Source organism: Vanacampus margaritifer, chromosome 13 (genome assembly GCF_051991255.1).
Source record: "Vanacampus margaritifer isolate UIUO_Vmar chromosome 13, RoL_Vmar_1.0, whole genome shotgun sequence".
In the NCBI taxonomy this organism is placed as follows: Eukaryota; Metazoa; Chordata; class Actinopteri; order Syngnathiformes; family Syngnathidae; genus Vanacampus; species Vanacampus margaritifer.
In genome coordinates, this window is record NC_135444.1 from 16,044,739 (window position 1) to 16,062,033 (window position 17,295).

The following is a 17,295-nucleotide window of genomic DNA, read 5'->3' on the forward strand; positions in this document are numbered from 1 at the left end:
CTTGATTTGATGGAACCTTCAGTAGGATACTGAATAGCTGTAGCCCTACATTCAACCTCTCCGTTATATTGTATTTTTATTGTTGTTTTTTTTTAAACATTGCATCAGTTCCCTGTGATTATAACCTGCCAAATAAAATTGCCCCCCCCCCCAAAAAAAGAAGGTATTTATCATGTGATAGAATCTTGTCATTTACTGTAATAGCTATAGCTATTATATAAGCTAGCTATAGCTTATAAAAACTTTGTGTGTATATATATATATATATATATATATTTCACATGCAGCAAAGACAGCAACAGTTAAAAATATATATATATATATATAATTTTGTTGTTAGTTGTTTTTTTGCCCCTCGACATATCCACATGGAGGCGCCATTTGCTCAGACATGCGCAAAAGCAGCGCAGTACGATCGAGCTTTGTCATCATTCTAGATCTATGCTCGGTGTCGCTCTTTGCTTCTCTCCCCGGCTCTTCTAGCCAGTGTAGTTCTATGAGGGGCGTACAAGCACACAGCAGCTCGACGTCGTACGGAGAAGACAGACGCACAAGACTTCACATCCACAGCAAGGAGAGACGATACGACTTTTTGAGCAGCTTTTTCTTGGTCTTTTCTCGAGAAAGTTGTCAGTGGATATTTAGCGACACATCCAGGCAGCACTACTGTATTTTGTGGCTTATTTTCCTCTCGCGAGTTGGGACGTAAAAAACGCGATTGAACTAACCAGCAGACATTTTGTCATTCCCCCCCTCCCCACACACACACACACGTTTTTCACCCTGCAAACTTGTTCGACCTGGATCGTATTCCTAGATAGCCTTTTTGTATTTTGTATCTTATTTTTTTTTTAACTGACACCGAGTGAGTGTAAAGCGTAATTCCAAGTGTCCTCCCGAGCGATGAATCATTTTTGAGTGACAGCTTTTAGGGGAGGAAGAATTAGGGCTAGTTTAGCTTGGATGCTCGCTGGTTAGCTCCAACCACGTCGTCAAGACCAAACCAAAGTCAAAATTTGGATTTTTACTAGGGGGAGGGTGAATGTGTTTTGGAAAGGGGGGTTCTCGCAAGCTAGCTGTGAGCTAGACGCTGGACAGCTCCACTTGAAAGTCTTTTTTTTGGGGGGGTGGACAAAGGAAAAATATCAACACAAGGCTTTTTGGTTTTAGGGGGGAGAAGACAGCAACAAGGGACTGACATGATGTTTCCACAATCAAGACACTCAGTAAGTCATATTTTTTTTTATTTACTTGTGAACCTGCTATTTGGCTTTCTCAACAATGCATAATATTGCTTTTTTTTTTAAATAATCAAGATATAGCCAAACTTTCTATTCTCTAAGCATTGCTGTTGTTTGTGTTAAAATGCATGTGCAGTATATCATTTTATTTGAATGGATTTTTACTATTGGAAGCCCGAAATCTTGCGTTACCATAGTAACAGAGACTCCGTCCATAGCATGCACTCTACCATTGGCCAAGCGTAAGTGGGCTTGTACTATTTTCTCGGGTTGAAAATGAAAATTACACATTGAGGGTGAGGACAATTTTGCTTGAAATTGGGAGGCATGGTGGAATAGTGGTTTTCACTTCTGCCTCACAAGAGGTCCCGGGATTTCAACATTTCACAAGCATGCATGTTATGTTTATTGTCGACTCTAAATTGTCCGGAGCTTTGAATGTTTTTGTGAATTCTCGTTTGTCTACATGTGCCCTGTGATTGGCTGGCAACCAGTTGAAGGGTTACCCCGCATCGCACCTCAGTCGCTCTAGCTCACCTGTGAGTCTGTGACCCGAATGAGGACAAGTGCCACTCAGCATGGTGGACTATGTGTGAACACATCTACCCAGAGGTCCCAGGTTCAAATCTTGGTTCTGGCCATCCCGTTTGTATGTGGGGACCGGTCTTGAGGACAAGTGCTGTAGAAAATGTATGGATGAATATATGGGTTTGAGTGGAGAAGAGGAGGGTCTCCTCAGACAGAAAAAAAAAAAAGTTCGACATCGCTAGACTGGATGGTGGTTGTATTACTCTGCCTGCTAAATGTTATCTTGCTTGACAGTTCAACAGTTGTAAACAAGGCAATACTCTCACCAACTATGCCAACCAATATGTTCTCCGTGCCCATAGACCACATTGATATTGACCTACATTTTACCAGTGTCACTTTGACGTGTTAGTAGCACCACGACAAATATACAGATACACTACATTAGTAATTCAAAATGTAATTCTAAGCATCTAAATTTGTATCTCTGTTTATCGGTAAACCATTTTTTCTCCTACGTTAGGGGGTGAAAAGGTGTTATTTACTAAAAGTCAACCTAAAGAAAAATCCATTTGATTATTTGAGCCACAGGATTAAAAATGAGAGTCAGGAATGAAAAGTGTCGATCTGATCTATTCTAATCTGCCATTGGCCCTCAAAGCACCTGTTAGCGTCACCGTTGGTGTCATTGTCACCCCTGTGTGCATCCTTCTGCCACCTCTCCTCTCACACAGGCTTGTAGATGAGCGGCATGCGTGACATTCATATAGATAAGCGTGTCCAGATAAGTCAGACTTTTTCATACAGGCCAGCCAGGCATCATTTCATCACCTCTTTATGAAACTCTGGCTTTTGGACTGATGTTTATAGGGGAAGAAATGCCTCAAAAGTCACTTGGAGGTCAAATCAAATGAGATGGAAGTCAAGTCACACATTTTCTTTATAATTATATGTTCTATGTGCCTGCACTAGTCATGGTATTCTGATTAATTTTGTGGAATATGAATGAAGCAGAAAAATCCACCTGTTTTTTTCCCCATCTAATGGGGTGGCCATTTTGCCACTTTTGTCTTAACGCTGCATTCAAGGAAGGTGGGAAATCAGATTAACTCTTTGACTGCCAGACGTTTTCAGAAAAGGGATGCCGTGGGTGCCAGCCGATTTAAGCATTTTGACTGATCTTTCAAGGTCCACGGAAAATTATGTGTTTGGACTATGGAAACACACATACTACCAAATGAAAGATTGGACTCTCATCTTTCATCAGAAGAAAAAGTTTGTTTCTACCTTATTCCGTTTTTCAGTAATCAACAATAAAAAATGGTTAGTTTCACCTCTGTTTTGAAACAAACGTCTTTTAACGTCTTTGGCACTCCTCCCTAGGATTTTACTAAACGTTATTTAACGTTTTTGGCAGTCAAAGAGTTTATCCCACTCGGATTATCCGAGTTCCGACCTCAAAGCGTTCCAGGCAAATGTAAACAAAGATGGCTGATTCCGAGGTAGTTTTTTTTCTGGTTAACCCAGTCATTCTAAATCACGTTGTGTTTTCGTGAAGCTATGTCAAATATCTATAGTAACAAGAAATAAATATCTGTTTAAAATCTTGTAAATTATGTTTTGCCATTTTCAATCTGTCTCTCCGTGGGGGTCGCAATTTTCGAGTCTTCCAAGTTCAAAGGCGCGTTCCTGTGCACACTTCACAAGTTGGAAAAGTCCGACTTCCCACTTTCCTCGAATGCAGCTTCAGGGCTCAGCTTGTGAACCTGACCAAACCAAGAAAACAGGTGAGCCATGATTGGCCGTTACCTGAGCCCTTAGACACTGTGACGTCATTTTCAGTAGTTCAGCCAGCATAAAACAAATCAGCTAGCATGGGTTGTTGCTTTTTCTTGAGCTTTTTCTCACACTTATTCCACAAAATGGAGCTCTTCCATTTCAGACGTGTATCCAAAAAGATGGTTATGTCATCATGGATGCAGTCACACAAGATGACAATCCTCTTTTTTTTTTTTTCCTCAATGAATTTAGTTTAGTAATCGGCTCTAGTCGCAGGTTACGGGCACAGTTCATTGGATTAATAGTGGTGAGGATGGAAAAAGCCTCTTTTGATGCCTGACCCACTTGATAGCATTTGGCATATTGTTGGCTTTTTTTTTTTTACTTGATTAATCCTAATGCAGCTTCAACAAAGCTGCTTGTGGCATGCAAGTCAAGTGGGGGAAAAAAAGTGCCAAATTTAAAGGATAGCGAGACAAAATCCACACACTAGAGGTTAAAGGACTAAACTATTTTTGGAGTTGACTACAATCTGTTGACAGTCAAGTCAAAGTCGACGAATCAATGACGTCATTTATATTTTTTTCCACTTGCCGGTCTCTTTTGGTTTCCCATGGCGGGACGGGACGTCAAAGGCAGCCCCCGAAAAACTGCTCACAATTGCCACCAATTTGGTCGCATTTGTGAGCTGTTTTTTAAACACGTGATTGGAGATTAGTCGACTTCTAGCTTTAAACATTGAAGTGGAGTAGTGAAGTTGACACACACACACACACACACACACACACACATGCTCAGGTCTGATGTAGTAGTGGGAGGTTCAGGGGCATTATGAAGCCCACTTGAATTAACAGAGCAGCCCCCCAGCCTTTCCTCTAAAACCTCCGGCTGTGTGTGTGTTGGAGGGGGTCTTAATCCTGGTGGTCCCCTGTCTCGCCCATTAAATAACCCCCCCCCCAACCCTCCCCTCCAAATTTGTGTACAAAGTGTGTGTGCGCAACCCTAGCTGTGTTTATTTGCATCTAGTGGAAATTGATCATTCTTGCAAGGACACACACGCACACACATTTTTAACAGCCTCAAGGGTCTTATCTTCTTTTTGTATGTGTGGGGGGAAATTGAATGCAGGGGGCTTGACACACGCGGGCCAGCAGATGTCTGGGTCATTAAGGTTAGGCCAGCTGATTAGCATGACAAACGTGCACCTCCCCACCCACCGGGGGGGCTTGCTTTTGACTAGCCAAGTTGACGACATGGGTCACAGGTGATGTTGATTTTTGTCGAGGATGGCTTGAATGGGAGGGGCGTCTCCGCTTCGGACTCAATTAGAACAACAACACATGAATGCACACAGAGACACCCGGGCCTCTACTTCTGTAGACGGCGCACGTGCACTCGGCGTAAAAACTCGCGCAGCTTCGTTTTTGTGTTTGGGGCAAGTCTAGTTTACTATGTTTGGGGAATTTGGCAGACTGCGCTGTGCCAGGCGGGTGTTCTGGTGGGCCGAGGGCGTTTTCTTTACACATCGCAGGCACACCTGACAGTTTGGTGACAGAAAATAGACTCGATTTTAGACCAGCTAGGAGCAGGTCTAAATTGTGGCGCAAATGGTGTATTGTGACTTGTTTGATAAAGGAGCGAGCAGACACATTTTGTCATCGCATCTCATTCATCAATAGCTCTCGTTGAACCCTTTGAATCATTGTAGAAATAAATTAATGCTACATCATTATTAGGGATTGAAGAGGTTAAATTTATTCCTCTTTTGCGTGTTCCAAGAATATGAAGACAGATTTTTAATGTAAGAAAAAACACCTTTGCAAGATGATTTATTAAAACAGAGATCTCTGGACATCGTGACAGACTCCGAACATCGCGTAACAGGTGGAATTTCAGAGTGCCGAATGTGTCTCTTCCGCGTTTAAAATGGCTTCTTATAGTTAAACAGACCGCCTCTCTTTCATTTGTAGACAAAACATACTCTCTGGGTACTTTTCCGTGAGCGATGGTGCAAACAGAGTCAGGGGTGTGTGTGTGTGTGTTAGAAGCAGATTCTGTTCTCAAGGACCAAATGTTTTTTTCGCACAGAACACTGAGAAGGAATTTTTTTTAGACCAAACAATATGTTCCATCTTAGTTTAAGGTCAAATTATACTGAGTTCAACACTATTTCACCCACTTTACACATCTACAAAACACTTCAACATGGTTAATATTTAACATTATGTAACGATAATGCCAATATCTATCTATTTACAGAGCAATTAATAATGGCGGTGGTTACACACGGACATGAATGAATGGGGTGGAATGTGGTCTCAAACTTTAAAAAAACAAAACAAAGATAATCATTCTGCTCACATGGAGGACACGAACTTCCAAAGATTTGCCCAATTTTAAATTCAAGTCTTTAACCAATTAACCGATTATCAATTAATTTGATAGTTGATTAGCTGTTGATGAATAATTGCACCTCTAAAATATCAGCATTTTTGTGCGATTAAAGTCCCTTCCTCTTTGCTAATTCACCAAAAGGGCCGTGACTCATAAACAAAAGCAGACACTATCGCCGTTCTCTCGCTTTATGAACGTTTGCGCCGCATGCATTTGCATGTTGATGTCGCGGGAAGGTGGTGAAGCAAATTCATAAGCAATTGGCAGCATTTATATTTGCGCAACGGCCTTTTGTTGTTCATTGCACGGCAAAATGTCCTGAATTTAAACGGTTTATCATTTGCGTTGGCATTCGAGTGCTCATTGAGTGTGTGTTCGTGTGGACCTACTGCATCAGCATTCAGCAGCTTGTTCCCTGTGGCGTAGCGCGGCTGTGTATGTATGTGTGTGTGTGTGTGTGTGTGTGGGGGGGGGGGGGGGGGGTCGAGGGAAGTAGATTGGCGGCGGCGGTGCGTCGAGCTAACCCTTCACCGCTGCAGAACGGTGCGCCGGGCAGGAACAAAGCTCTCCACAGGGGTTGCTTGATTGGCCCAGCTGGGCCTCAACCTCGTCAGAAACACCCCCAGCCCCCCCCCCCCCCGACCTCTGCCTCGGCACAGTACACAAGGCCGTACCCGTACCGCATCGCAGCAGACAAGAGAATTAGCTGCTCTGTTTGTCCGCGCTAAGGCCCCAACTGGAACAATGTGTTGCTTCATCCCCGTGATCCCTTTCAGGCTCCGCCAGGATTCACAGCAAGGCAATGACAAGCCCACTTTTGTTTGTCGACTTCCTGTCTTGGTGTAATTCAGAATACACAATGACGGGTATAGTGTAGGCTGCGACATGTGATCGAATAATAATGTCTTTTGGTGGCTCATTGTTCAGTTATTTTTGCGCACTATGTTCCAAGTAACTATCAATAATTACACAGGAAATAGCCCTCCATCTTGGGTTCCAGGTTCGCAGTCAGGCTAGTTTGCGGATTTTTTTATTTTTTGGGGTACAGATAATAACTTAATTTTTGTCTAACTCTGTTTATTTCCAATGTCTAGCACTAGATAGTGGCACTCCTATTTAGTTTTTGATCACAAAAAAAAAACAGGAAGTACTGTATTTCAGCACAGCCCAGTTTTTGTGGAAAATTATTAAACATGTCATCTGCTGTAATCCTGCTTTTTACACCTACAGAACAAACAGCTGTAGGTCATTTTATGATGTACATCTTTGGCCGTGATTATTGATGTATATTGTGGGATAAGTTTGATAGTTGGCGGGGGGTGGCGTTTTTTTTTGGGGGGGGGGGGGGTTGATTACTGTTAAGGCATTGCCAGTTCATTGATTAGTACACTGTCCCACTCACTGTTTGTACAATTTATATTTTTGTGTTATCCATTACTCTTGGTCTCTCTCAAAAGATTATGTGTTTAAATGTGTTTGTATTATTTTAAAAGTGTGATTTATAACGTAATTACCGGAAATGCTATAGAAACATGTCTAGTGAGTATTTAAATAGTGTACACGTATTTACATACATACGACTGAGAAAGGATTACTGTAATAATTGTGAAAGCAGATGCCATGTTAGTCAGTACTGAAGATCTTGTATACTGCAGTTCATGCATTTGCTTTGTACAATCTCTCCCCTTTCTTGCTAGAACTAAACTTTAAAGACAGCACTTGGTGTTTTACTGCAGTAAAGTGGGGCCTTGAGATACAATTGACCAGATTTAGGAGTTTTTAACCCTGGAGAACCCAATAACCCCTTTCCTCTTTGGAAAATTATGAATTATACATTAAATGACTGCTATAAATTCACTGAACACCAAAATATATGTTTTTTCAATTTTAACCCTTTATTCCCTAATTTAGGATTAGGGCGAAATTTGACCCTTTTGGGATTTAGGGGTATCATTTCAAAAAATCTGAATAACAAAAACTGTCAGTAAACTATTTCGAATTTAAGAAAATAATCAATCAAATACACAGTTACTTTAAACAATATAATTTTTTTTGTTTTATTTGTTGCATTTTAGAACTGGATTTTGAATGTACAAACACACTTTGGCCAATGGAAACAAGAACACAGGGACAAAATCACTGCTGGAAAAAAAAAAGGTCTTTGTCATTTGAGTAGCAGAATTTATAGGGGCCAGATTTGACCCCGTGGGTTCTCCAGGGTTAAAGATGAGTTGTTCAGATGTTTTGGTATTTTTTGCTTCAATTTCGGAGCAATGATTTTGTAAATGATTACTGTATAATGGCAGTGAATTGAACTCACTTTTAACTATTTTAAAAAGAACCAGAATAATAGTTTTTGACTAGCATTGAGTTGAGCACTTCATGGTATTTGTCCAAAAATTGGAAACATTGGTTGACACACACCTGTTGATCTTGGCCAATGCAACCTTGCATAAAGTTTCTGGATCTTAATGAGATTATTCTTGGTTGAATTAAGGTAGAGGATGAAGAGTTTTTATTATGATAAAAGCACACTTTTTTTACAGCCTTTAATGCGTAAATAAGCCGGCATGCTGGATTAGTGATTAAGAAGTCTGCCTCTTAGAACTGTGAAATAAGTGTTTTAGGTTCCTGTGTGAAGTTAATTTGTTATCTGACTGCATGCTTGGTTGGATTTTTCACCCACCCGCGTTCCAAAAACATGCCGTTATTTTCTTGAAGACTTTAAATTGACTATACCGTAGGTGAAAATGTTTGTGTGGATTCTGGTTTTGTCTGAATTGACTGGTGACCAGTGCAGGTTGCACCTGTGACTCTAACAACAACAAAAAAAAACTGACCAATCACTTTCAAGGTCATGGGGTCAGTCTTTGACAGAAATTTGTTGAGGGTGGCTGCCAAGTACGTCAAAACCAAAAGAAACATTAAAGGAGCTGCAAGAATTTCTGGCAAGTACTCTGGCTGTGTTGTGACATCAATCGTGGGGTGGCAAGATAGAAGCCTTCTTATGCAAAAAAAAAAAAAAAGGATCCAACTGCCTATCCATCCATTTATCTATCTATCGTCTTCTCTATCACCACTTTGCTGCAAACTTAGAGACTAATCTTCTGCACCCCCCCCCCCCCCCCCCCCTTGCCTTTCCTCCCCTGCGGGTTGTTGTGAGTAATAACCTTGCTTTTTACAAGCAGACATCAATCATCTGCACAACCATACGGGTGTAATCTTAACCCTTACACCCCCACCCCCACCACCACCAATCCCCCCTCCACGCGTCTGGCTTTAATCTCAGACATGCTCTCCAAACCGTTGGCCCGGTCCTGCCTCACCATTTTACCCCCTCACTTTTGACAAATTGCCCATTTCCCTCGGCTTTGCAAACTCTGCACTCTTTTCCTGTGTGTGTGTGTGTGTGTGTGTGTGTGTGTGTGTATGTGTGTGCAGGTTGAGCTATTAAATGCCTCCCTACAGCCACCTTGTCGCTTCTGTGTGTGCGCGTGTTTGTGTACGTGTATGCGCACACATTTTTTTTTGTGCATCCGTGTCTCCGGGGCAGCATGCCATGAGTGTCATGTTTGTGTGTGTTTTTACCGCACGCTTGGCTGGCCTTGCACGCGGGGTCAAGATAGTTTCGCCGAGCTGTGCCAAGTCTGTGTTTGCAAGGGCACCTCACTCCAAGTGATAAAAGTAGAATAATCCTCTTTAAAGCATCTTAACGAGGTCAACTCTGTCGGGCTGCGAGGGGAGGAGGTGTGTGCGGGGGGAGGGGTGTGTGAAAGGAGGGGGGGGGGGGATTGGGCTAAGCCTTGGCTTGGTCCGTGAGAGATAATAATCAAAATCAAATTCCTGGCCCAAACAGGATTAGGCTCTCTCTGCGCTCCAAAGCCCCTGTCCAGAGCGGCTGAAGACACAATCCTTTACCTCAGCTTTAACGCGCACACACACACACAGACACACACACACACATATTTTCACACAAATACAGGCATACTTGAAGCAGCTGTGTTGACCCGGGTCCTTTGTTCTTTGCTATTTCTATGTTGTGATTAGGCTCCAGCTATTCTGTAGTAGATGGATTTACACTGATGATCTAAGTTAAGTGCCCAATTTGGATTTAGTGTGATTTCAAATCGCCACTTTGTGAACTTCTGAGGTAGTAGCAGAGGCAGAAAAAAAAATACCTTTTCACCCTGCACTTGGTATTCTTGTGTTGTAATGAATGACCGTGCTTAAAGTAGGGCTCTGGACTATGTTTTTGCACTGGTGCACCCAACTTATTTTCTTGAGTACACCATCAGAAAAGTTTGGTGCACCAAAATTTTGGACCGCATCGTATTCAACACCACAGTTTTACAAAAACGTCTATATTTTAGACTGTATTGACTGGTCAATGATTAACAACCTGACCAAACAAAGTATTTTAAGTACAATTCCACAAGACACGTAACTTATTTAAATCCCGTATGCATAAGTGTAGCGTCTCAAAAAAACCTCACAAACAAATACTGAGTGCATTCATTTAAGTCTAAGGCTACGTTCACACTGTAGGCAAATGCGACCCGGATTAAAAAAATCTGCCCAAATGTGACCTTTATATAACTTTTATGTCAGTCTGAACAGCTCAATTTCGAATTTTTTTTCATATCCGACCTGGGGTCACTTTCATATGTGGCTCTAGATCCGATACGTATTCTAATTTTTGCAACGCGATCGCAGTCTGAATGGCCAGGTTGCATATATCCGACCTCTACGTCATCAAAAGTCGAATATGCGTTCCGCGGCGTCCGCGCGATCTGGGACATTATGGGGCTGAGGTTGCAATTAATAGGTAATGTGAACGCTAAAAAAAAATCGAATTTCACCCAAAAATCGGAATTGAGCATTAAGACCTGCAGTGTGAACGTAGCCCAATTTAACTTGCTAGCGGGCTCATTGTTTAAATAAGACATATAAATAAATAAAAAGTTTTATCTAACTGATTGTGACATAATTGAGATGCAAGGCCTGAGGGTCGAAAGCTGCCTAACACGTCAAAGCCGCGGAACTCCTTAATTTCTGTATCTATTCAGTAGTCATGTTTAGGGGTGTTCCATATCATACCTTCTACGATTTTACCGGTGTATTTTCTGGGGTGGTAAAAATGTGAAATATCGCGAAATTAACGTGATGACGTAATACGTAACATCATACGTCGCGTCTATTAGGACGTACATGTGTCGCTCGCTGCTGCATAAAAACAAGTGTCGGAAGCGTGTGAGTTCTGTCTGCTACCTTCGTCGTGTGTTTGTTTGTTTACAAAGAGGTAGCCGGCTGCTAAGCTAACGTGCTCTTGACGAGACGGCGTGCGCGTGGATGTTGCGCAGCGGCGTAAACATGTATAATTGCGTTATTCACACCTGCTAGTAATGTCTACAAGCAATCACGGCATTTTCTCGCTCCCTTATTGACCAATCAGAGACTTTCACGGCAAAATAACGCTCATAGGAGGGTTGCCGGTTATGGCAAAAATAACCACTGCCTAAACAATCGCAGGGGAAAAGATTTTTCAACAATACACTTGCCTGTGATGTACAGAGCATGACGCCAGAGACTGGCTGCTACTCTTTTCTTTTTCTTTTTTTTTTTGCCTCTACAACACAATGCTCAACCACACAGGAGAAAATAATGGACTTTTTTGACTCGTGCAATTTGCAACTGTTTTCTTTGTATTTACTAAGTAAATGTGCTTGATGTGCTTTCATCAGTTAGACCTCGCAGGGTAAACACTACCTTGCCTGTTTTTATTTCTATTTAATTCCATTACGGTTGCTTATATTTGCACTTTGTTTATATTTCAAATGTGGGGAAAAAAGGTGGCTTAAATATTATGCTGCAATAAACGTTCAATTATTCCAAAGTAACAATCACAAATCTATTGTTCAGTAATTATTACCAATACCATCACCGCAGATTTTTTTTTTCTTCTTTTCCAGGAAAGCTTAGTATTGTTCATTCGATTTGACATCATCATTGCTCTCCTTTTTTTTTTTATTAAAAAAAAAATAATAATTTTTTTTTATACATATATATATTTTTTTGTATGTGGGTGAATATGTGCGTGCGTGCGTGCGAGCGTGTGTGTATTCATCAGTTCACCTAAAGCCTATTAAAAAAAATCCCATACTAATAATATAATATAATAATAAATTGCCAAATGCAGAAACATCAATGTAAGTTATCAGTCACCGCAGATTTCTTTCAAATATCGTGATATAAGTTTTAGGCCATATCACCCACCCCTAGTCATGTTTGCAAGTGTTACATCGAGGCAACTGGTTATTTATTTTAACAAAGTTAAACCATACTTTTATTCAGTCAGCGTACAACATGCTACGTTGTGAAAGCAACATTGATGATAACATCGATGGCGAGAGAGATCGCCCACCCCTACTCATGACTAAAATTTACCATTAAAAAAAACTGATTAATTCCAGGAACAGCGCATGCAAGGTAACCCTGGGTAATAAACCACATGCTCCTTCACCTTAAAGACCTTTTTTTCCCTCCTTCCTGATCACATGTTCTGGTGAATTTCCATTGCAATCGTTACCAGTTTAAGTGCGGATTCACTATTTAGTTGGAATAAACACAAATAAAGTTGTCTGACTAATACTAGATTAAACATTGATCTGCTTTGTGATCACTCAAGCAAATACTCTTGGATAAGTATTGTTTTTTTGACCTCTGTATATATTCTGACAGCATGTTTGCCCTCCATCTTCCACATTCAAGTTGGAGTCTTTTGACGGACGCGAGTGGATCGAGCCGAGTCGTCCTTGACTGGACTGTTGCTATGGCGCCCAACAAAACAGCCATGTAGCTCACAAACACAACACGGCGGCCAACTATTAGTCACTCCCGCGTAGATCTTCTGCAGTCCTTTTAAAGAGTGGGAGTGAGATAACATCCAGTCATTAGCCAGGGCTTACAATTCCAACGCTACGTCCCTGCAAAACACGCACACACACACACACACACACACACACACACACACGCCAAGTAAGATGTAAACAGCCAGGCAGTGCTCCAGGAAATACGATCCACACACTCCCACTACCCTTAGGCAGGATTTATACGGAGGAGGATGTTTTCCAATGTATCCTGCTGCTACTCTGCTTGTGTGTGTGCCCTAATCTCCTTCCATTCTCTTTGGTAACTGCTCTGTGGTGTAAAAACAACGTTTCGCAGTAGATTTCACACGGATGAGGCAAGGGTGAAGAGGCAAGGAGAGGGTGTGTGTGTGTGTGTGTGTGTGTGTGTGTGTGTGTGTGTGTGTGTGTGTGTGTTTGTTTGTGTGTGTGTGTCTGCCTTGAGTTGGGGTTCAGGTGGTACGGGAAGGAAGGCGGGGCAGTAATTTCCTGAAACGACGAATCCCATTTATTCGCTGAAGACTGTCTCAATTGCCTCGCCGGCGCACAAAGCTTTTTAATGCTTTAATTACGTCTCAAAGGAGCGGGGCAGAATCGAATTAGAGGTTGTCCTACATTTAAAGTGGTGCGTGCGTGTGTGTGTGTGTGTGTGTGTGTGTGTGTGTGTGTGTGTGTGTGTGTGTGTGTGTGTGTGTGTGTGTGTGTGTGTGTGTGTGTGTGCGCGCGTGCGCGTGTCCACATGCGCTATGCAAATTGAGCATGCAAGGGAGAGGCTGTGTGGGCTGTATGACTCATAGCAATGAATATTTGTGCCTCATACATACATGCATGCCCCCCCCCCTTCCCAAAAAAAACCAACAACACACATCCACACCATGTATCCTTGTCACACATTCACACACAGACCGCTGGATGTTGGCGTCCACGGTGCTCACCATACAAGCCAGCCAGCCACACTCTTTCCCTGCACAAACACAATTTTGGCACCCGACGCATGCAAGCCACCTTTTCGGTCACAGCAGATGGCACATGTCGCTGTACTACGGCAGTCTTTCATTCACATTATGGACGTCCATCTGCTGTTGGGCAACCCATAGAGCACCTTGTTTTGGCCGGTGGCGCCGTGTCACATAGACAGCTTCCAGTGTTTTCTATGACTGCAAGGTGACGGCCAGTTTATTCATCGACCCCTTCGGCTGCCATCTTACAAGTTGACGTCTCATTGATTATTATGGGACTGCTGAAAGCAGCACATATTACTCTCCATCCTAGAAAATCCCCAGATTTTTCCGCAAAAATGCGGCCCGTACCATAGATCGCACCGGGACAAATGAGGTATCAAACGATGCGGCTCGATCTGACTCGGTGCGGCATTACTTTTCTAGGAATTCCGAGTTACCATGGCGACGCAATTCCTAAAAAACTCCCAAAAAAGTCCCATAGGAAATGAATGGAGAAAGGGGGAACAAATTACAGATCAAGCACATTTTTCCAAGACACGCTGCACGCGCATACGTTAACCGACCGATATGAATTTTAGCTCATTTTGTAGCAATTTTTCCCATCTTTAGCTCAGTGTCGAAATTTATTTTAAGGAACGAAAGCTCTCCCCCCAGTGCGGGTTCAAAGACAGTGAGTGAAATAGCCTTCTATTACACTCAGTTGAGCAATTAGACTTAGAGTGGTGGGAACCAAAAAATCTATTTCCAAAAGTCAAAAGTTTCACTTCAACTTGTCACCATGGCCACAATCTTTGCTCACTAGACATCAAATTCTCACATTTTGTAGAGACAAGTCTCTTCTTTCAGACAAACTAACTTTTATTTAGCTAAGGTGTCATTTAGTACCTTTATTTCCACTTTAAGCGAGGAGAATGCGGACTCTCTCGCCTATCTCTTCCATGTTAAATTCAGGCGCCTTTCGCTCTTCATTTCTGATAAATCATAAGTTTTCAACCTTCTCTCATTTGGTCATTTTTCATCCGATTAAAAAAAATGAGAACATGCTCGTGTTCCCCAAACCCTTGCCGTTCTAACCAACCATTTCTTGAATCTGTATCTTGAACCGTTAAGTCGTGAGAGGTTTTTGTTCCAGGTGTGTGTCTCTCATACAATATCAAAGGAATGTGGGTGCGTGACGTCTCCAAGTCAAATGTGTGTGCGTGAAAGTGCATTTTTCTTAAAGGGACAGTGAGATACTTTTAGTTGATGTTGATTATGGTTAACTTCCACATTTCTTGACCGATTCCAGTCGTTTAAATTTTAAACTGTTCAGCTAATTTACAAGAGTCAGCAGTCCCATTCAAAATTTCCGCGGGAATTATTCTAGTTTTAAATAGTATAGTGAAACCCATTCTTTGTTGTTGTTTTTTAGGTCAACCAAATCGCTTTTTTGACGGCTTTTAAAATCCATCCATCCATCATGGTCCTTAGTAGGATCCCGGGGTAATTTGAGTCTATTTCAGATGATTGTAAAGACATTTACATTGCATTCATCCAACGCCGGGTTTACATGTAGCCTTGTATTGTGATTCAAATGAAACCGAAAGACCAAACAGAAAGAAAATGCTCCATAGAAACACCTCTATCGGGAAAAAAAAGGCTGAATCTGAATGGAATTTCATTCAGTGTCATTGGGGTGGATATTCCTTTCGCGGAGCCCAAAAAAAAAGTCATGTCAACATTTCAGTTGAATTAGCCAAGCTGTGTCTGGTCTGCATAGGTTTGGTCTCGATGTAAATGTGTAGTGGCAAAATGGCAGCATTCTACCGGAGTTCTTCTGCAATGGGAGAAATAGTTTTTACTTGTCACCGATTCCAAGTTGTTCTTTTTGTAGTTCCTTCACCACATTTGAACCGCGTACACTAGAAAAATCGTGCTAAATTGTAAAGATTTGGCTTGTTGACTTGACAAGGTCAAATCTGGACCAATCGTTTCACTTGGCAACATGAACATTTACAGGCATGTTGATTATGAGTAGATTTACAAAAGGCACATGAAGCCTGCCATTTTGGTTCGAAGCGGTCATTTTAGTGGCCAATTTGGCCATTTCTGAGGGTCTTTCAAACGCAATCTGATCCTAGAATTTTGAAATTTTGAAACAAAAAAAAATTGCAAGGAAGCATTTTCATATAGTTTGTGGGTGGGGCATGGCAGTGAAAATTCATCAAGGTTATGAAATGTCTACAAAAATGTCCTGATGGTCTCATTCCCTTCAAACTCGGTACGCTCCGTATGTCGGACCTCCCAACATTTGCGTGCAACAGGAAAGTCTACCTGAGGCTGTTGTCTGCAAACACATGGAAAAATGCGGTTGCACACACTGTGCTACACTAGGAGGAAACAAGATCTGGGGCAGCGACTCCAGCCTTGGGCTCCGGGGCCAACCTGTATGCAAGCACACATCACAAACACGCACACACACACACACGCGCTATGCAAAAGCCAAGCGGTGCAGGGAGCAGTTATCGCAGCGTGATGTGCGAGGCTGCCTGCAGCTAAGTGCCTTGTGTTGACACATGCTCAACGTGGCACGGCACCAAATAGCCGCGGTGCTGTTTGATGAGTTTGTTCCTCGCCAGTACGGACCAGAGCGATATTAGAAAAGCTTATTTGGCTTTACAGTCAGCGTCTCTAAGCAACAGCTTGATTTTTTTTTTCTCTGTGTTTGCGAACTGTTATTTCTGTATGTAATGCCAGCTTCTCCTTTGACAGTGAAATGCCTGATGTTGCAGTTGTAGCGTACTACGATTCCAAGTTTAATATATGATCAGATGGCGATATGCGTGTTAATGAGTGTACATGTTAGCTCGTTGTCCAAATTTATCTTTGAATGTGATGTTCCAAGTAGCTGTTAAATGCCACTCCTAGTAGAAGATAACTGCCAAACTAAACAAAACAGAGAATTAAACAAGTGCACAGCTTTGCCTTAAAAAAGTCTGTTTAGCTTAATGCTAACAAAGAATCCAAAATGGCATCAACGGTTTAAAGAACACGCATGTAGACGGATGATATAACAATACTCATACGAATTATTGTTAATATTTTTTTGAGTCAGTTATGAAGCACTGAATTATACTGCCTCCTGGTGGGCATTGTGCACACTTGAAAAGGAGCAACACAATGGCCATTAAATTGAAGCAAGAAATGTGGCAAAAATCGATTAATTCTTGACACTTTGTTTTAATTTTGTAATTAAAAAAACAGGTGCCCTGAGTCAGAAAAGCTTGCATGCTAGCAGCACTACAATTTCCCATCGTCTGTCTCGCAGTGAAATACAAGAAAACCACAACTCTCGACGTTTTCCAGCATTATCACACCATTTTACAGACATATTGAACAACACGACAGCAAGGCTGTTTGTGTACTCGCTGCCTTTTGTGTAAAGTTATTTACCGTATTTAAACGTTTGTCTTGTTGAGGCAAGCAGGGACGTATTTGTGTGACTTG

At 41.9% G+C, this 17,295-nt stretch overlaps 1 protein-coding gene across 2 annotated transcripts in view; it reads left to right on the forward strand.

Moving 5' to 3' along the window:
- The first annotated feature begins 504 nt into the window (after positions 1 to 504).
- Positions 505 to 17,295, forward strand: part of tle5 (TLE family member 5, transcriptional modulator) — a 36,469-nt gene continuing 19,678 nt past the window's right edge. For both annotated transcript variants that reach the window (XM_077584604.1, XM_077584605.1), the window contains exon 1: positions 505 to 1,226. In XM_077584604.1, the coding sequence (XP_077440730.1) occupies positions 1,200 to 1,226 (27 nt within the window). In that variant the 5' untranslated portion in view covers positions 505 to 1,199. The remainder of the gene's footprint in view (positions 1,227 to 17,295) is intronic.